Below are 4,230 nucleotides of genomic sequence, written 5' to 3'. Positions count from 1 at the left end.
AATATTTTTTTCACCAAAAGGAAGGCGAGTGAACAGGCTTTAAGATATTTCCAATAATTCCATAGACCCAAAAATTGACCAGTGCCTGATTCCATTGCCTCGTGACTCCAATGATACTGTAAGTTTCTATTATTGTGCTTCTCTTCTGCTCAGGGGGTGGTTGGAGGGTGCATTTTGTAGGTTCTATTTCTATACAATTCCTGTTTTATCCACCAGTCTGTCAGCTTTTTTCACTACAGTAAATGACTGTTATTGTATTGAAATGCTTCTCTTTACTCAAAAAGGAAAAAAAAACCCAACTCTGTGGGTGGTTGGCGGGTGCTCCTGGTGTGGTTTGCTCCTTCTTTCCTATCAAACGTCTATCGTCTTTATCTCCCCTCCTTGTTTGGTACTCCCTTGTAACACCTCTAATCTTTGGCACTTAAATGAGCTTATTGTGTTGCCAGTGCTGTAAAACTCTTACTAAAACTAAAAACACAAAAAAAAAAAAAAACAACCAACAAACCAAAAAGCTGCTGTTGTGTGTCTTTGACTGTGTCGGGAGAAATGCTGCTGTTGCAGGGCTGCCAAGCTTTCCGGGGTTTTTTCGTAATGATTACGATTATTTAGCCTCACTGCGAAATTCCGATCGTAAGGAGATTTATTACGATTTTTACCGTCACCAAATTTTTGGCTATAAAAAAAATAATTTTTGGCTCTTTTTTTTATTTTACAAGTCTTAGTACAGACCTGTAAATCGTCCTCCGCCAATAGTCGGAAAACCGCCAATCTCTAAATCAACCCCACCCCCCTAAAAATAAAGGAACAGCTGGCCCACTTTGCGCGCAATAGTAACACCGTACACGAGTAGAAGCATTGTTCGTTGTAATATTGCAATTTGAAAATGAGAAGACTATTAAGAATTTTTATGGAAAACTAGTAATTTTCTTCATGGTCATTACTAAGAACCATGGAGATGGGTTGGCAGCCTGCTGTTGTGTCTCTCTGACTCTTTCTTTCTATTATGTTTGAATCTGTGTCTTGTGTGTCCCCAGGGTTGGCCCGCTGCACGCAGACCGCCAGTACGCCGTGGCGGCTCAGAAGGAGGGCTATGTCATGTCGCAGGTCAAGGGCAAGGAGATGTCATTCCAGGCCTTCAAGCTGGGGGAGATCTCTGTACAGGTGAGTGTGTGTGTCATGTGTTTTTGTGATGTACAGGTGAGTGTGTCATGTGCACTGGTGAATGTGTCCTGTGGTTTTGTGATGTACGGGTGAGTGTGTCATGTGTTTCTGTGATGTACGGGTGAGTGTGTCATGTGTTTCTGTGGTGTACAGGTGAGTGTGTCATGTGTTTCTGTTGTGTACAGGTGAGTGTGTCATGTGTTTCTGTTGTGTACAGGTGAGTGTGTCATGTGTTTCTGTGATGTACAGGTAAGTGTATGTCATATGTTTCTGTGATGTACAGGTGAGTGTGTGTCATGTGGTTTTGTGATGTACAGGTGAGTGTGGCATGTGTTTTTGTGATGTACAGGTGAATGTGTCATGTGTTTTTGTGATATACAGGTGAATATGTCATGTGGTTTTTTGATATACAGGTGAGTGTGTGTGTCATGTGTTTCTATGATGTACAGGTGAGTGTGTCATATGTACAGGTGAGTTTGCCATGCATTTTTGTGATGTACAGGTGAATGTGTCATGTGGTTTTGTGATGTACAGGTGAGTGTGTCATGTGGTGTACATGTGAGTGTGTTGTTTGTCATTGATAAAGTTTTTAATGGTAAAGTACAGTATCGCTTTATTGGTTGTGTTCATTATTTCTCTCCCCTCCTCCTACCCCCTTCTTCTCTCCCCTCCTCCTCCTCCTACCCCCCTTCTTCTCTCCTCCTACCCCCTCCCCTCCCGCAACTCCTGCACACCCCCCCCCCCTTCCCCCCCATTAGATGCTGGATGAGTCTGGCCAGCCTCTGCCGGGTGTGCTCCTGTCTCTGAGCGGGGAGAAGCAGTACCGTTCCAACAACGTGACGGGCACCGACGGACACATGTCTTTTCTGGGACTGGTGAGTAGAGTTGTAGAGGAGTAGAGGTGGGCACGAGAGTCACATGTCTTTTCTGGGACTGGTGAGTAGAGTTGTTGAGGAGTGGAGTAGTAGAGGTGGGCACGAGAGTCACATGTCTTTTCTGGGACTGGTGAGTAGAGGTGTAGAGGAGTTGAGTAGAGGTGGGCGTGAGAGACACATGTCTTTTCTGGGACTGGTGAGTAGAGGTGTAGAGGAGTAGAGTAGAGGTGGGCATGAGAGACACATGTCTTTTCTGGGACTGGTGTGTAGAGGAGTAGAGTAGAGGTGGGCACGAGAGTCACATGTCTTTTCTGGGACTGGTGAGTAGAGGTGTAGAGAAGTAGAGTAGAGGTGGGCGTGAAAGACACATGTCTTTTCTGGGACTGGTGAGTAGAGTTGTAGCAGGGCTGCCAACCATTCAGGTTTTTTCGTAATCATTACGATTTTTTGCCTCACTACGAAATTCCGATCGTAAGACGATTTATTACGATTTTTACCATCAGCAGTTTTTTGACTATGTTGTAGAGGAGTAGAGTAGAGGTGGGCAGGAGAGTCACATGTCTTTTCTGGGACTGGTGAGTAGAGTAGAGGTGGGCACGAGAGTCACATGTCTTTTCTGAGACTGGTGAGTAGAGTAGAGGTGGGCACGAGAGTCACATGTCTTTTCTGGGACTGGTGAGTAGATGAGTAGAGTACAGGTGTGCACGAGAGAGTCCTTGCAACGCTAAGTGCGAAGTTGGCAGCTTGTTGGCTTACAGTATGGATGATCTTGGTTTGAAACCTCCTAGGGTGCATTCTTGAACTTTTCCCTACCCACTGAAAACGTTTATTATTGTGTCCTGCGTGCTCATATGAACTTATGCAGTTGCGAGCGCTGTAAAAACACTCATCCCAAAACAAAAAAAATACCATTCTTGAACTTTGATGCTTTTCTAACAACCAGCAGACTACTGTAAACTGTTCTGATTTCTTTTTTTAAGGGTTACTGAATTCTCTACTACTATTATTGGTGAGTGGTTGGAGGGTGCCACTGATAGGTCATAATATGTGAGGCAGCGTGGTGGAATCAGGCTCTCGTCAATTTTTGGGCTTGTAGAGTTATTGGTATCATCTTAAAGCTTGTTCACTTGTCTTTATTTTTATGCAAAAAATATCCATTTATCTTGAAAACAAGTCGAGATATTTGCAAAAGAAAGGGGTGGGGGTCACCTGTTTTCAGAGGTAAAATTAGTGAGAAAATGGCCGCAAAAGATTAGTTATTTCCTTAGCTTAAGAGTCTGTGGTAACTGAAGATTTACACTTTTTATTCTTTTAATCAATGCTTTCCAGAAACATCCTCACAGAAATGAGTTCTTTATTGGGCAGGAAAGGTGTTGAGCCAAAAAACAAAAATTTGATAAAAATTCACAAACCAGCGGAAAAATGCAAATTTCTTCACTTTGATTATTTTGACGAGAGCCTGATTCCACCACGCTGCCTCACATATTCTTTTCATTTCTTATGTTGCACCGGTCTGTCAGTCTTACTTTCACCATGCCCTTAATGACAGTTATAGTGAGGATGTGCTTCTTTTTATTCAAACTTAGACTGTTATTTTTGTCATCCGTCTTCTGGTTTTGAATATGATCGTCCACCGGGCCAGTGCGACGTACGCCTCTTCTATCTTTGCGACTTGTTTCCTCTCACCTCAGAGCCCGGGCCAGTACTTCCTGCGGCCCATGATGAAGGAGTACAAGTTCGAACCCGCCTCTCAGATGATCCAGGTGCAGGAGGGGACCACTGAGAAGATTGTCATCAAGGGGGCTCGTGTAGCTTTCAGGTGGGTCTTCTTCTTCTTCTTCTTCTCCTTCTTCTTCTTCTTTTTCTTCTTCTTCTTCTTCTTCTTCTTCTTCTTCTTCTTCTTCTTCTTCTTCTTCTGCTTCTTCTTCTTCTGCTTCTTCTGCTTCTTCTTCTTCTGCTTCTTCTTCTTCTGCTTCTTCTTCTTCTTCTTCTTCTTCTTCTTCTTCTTTTTCTTCTTCTTCTTCTTCTTCTTCTTCTTCTTCTTCTTCTTCTTCTTCTGCTTCTGCTTCTGCTGCTTCTTCTTCTTCTTCTTCTTCTTCTTCTTCTTCTTCTTCTTCTTCTTCTTCTTCTTCTTCTTCAGCTTCTTCTTGAACAGCAAAAATAGACTGAAAAAAAAAATAAAGATGTAGAGAGA

The 4,230-nt window shown here is 43.1% G+C and overlaps 1 protein-coding gene across 1 annotated transcript in view; it reads left to right on the top strand.

Moving 5' to 3' along the window:
• Positions 1-4,230, top strand: part of LOC101846259 (nodal modulator 1) — a gene marked incomplete at its 3' end in the record, with an annotated part of 37,403 nt that overhangs the window by 25,861 nt on the left and 7,312 nt on the right. The window contains 3 exon segments of the mRNA XM_013090159.2: positions 1,035-1,161; positions 1,920-2,036; positions 3,728-3,855. Of these exon segments, the coding sequence (XP_012945613.1) occupies positions 1,035-1,161; positions 1,920-2,036; positions 3,728-3,855 (372 nt within the window).

Source organism: Aplysia californica, unplaced genomic scaffold (genome assembly GCF_000002075.1).
Source record: "Aplysia californica isolate F4 #8 unplaced genomic scaffold, AplCal3.0 scaffold01158, whole genome shotgun sequence".
NCBI classification, from domain to species: Eukaryota; Metazoa; Mollusca; class Gastropoda; order Aplysiida; family Aplysiidae; genus Aplysia; species Aplysia californica.
The sequence above is the reverse complement of the archived record's forward strand: the minus strand, read 5'-3'. Positions and strand labels throughout refer to the sequence as shown.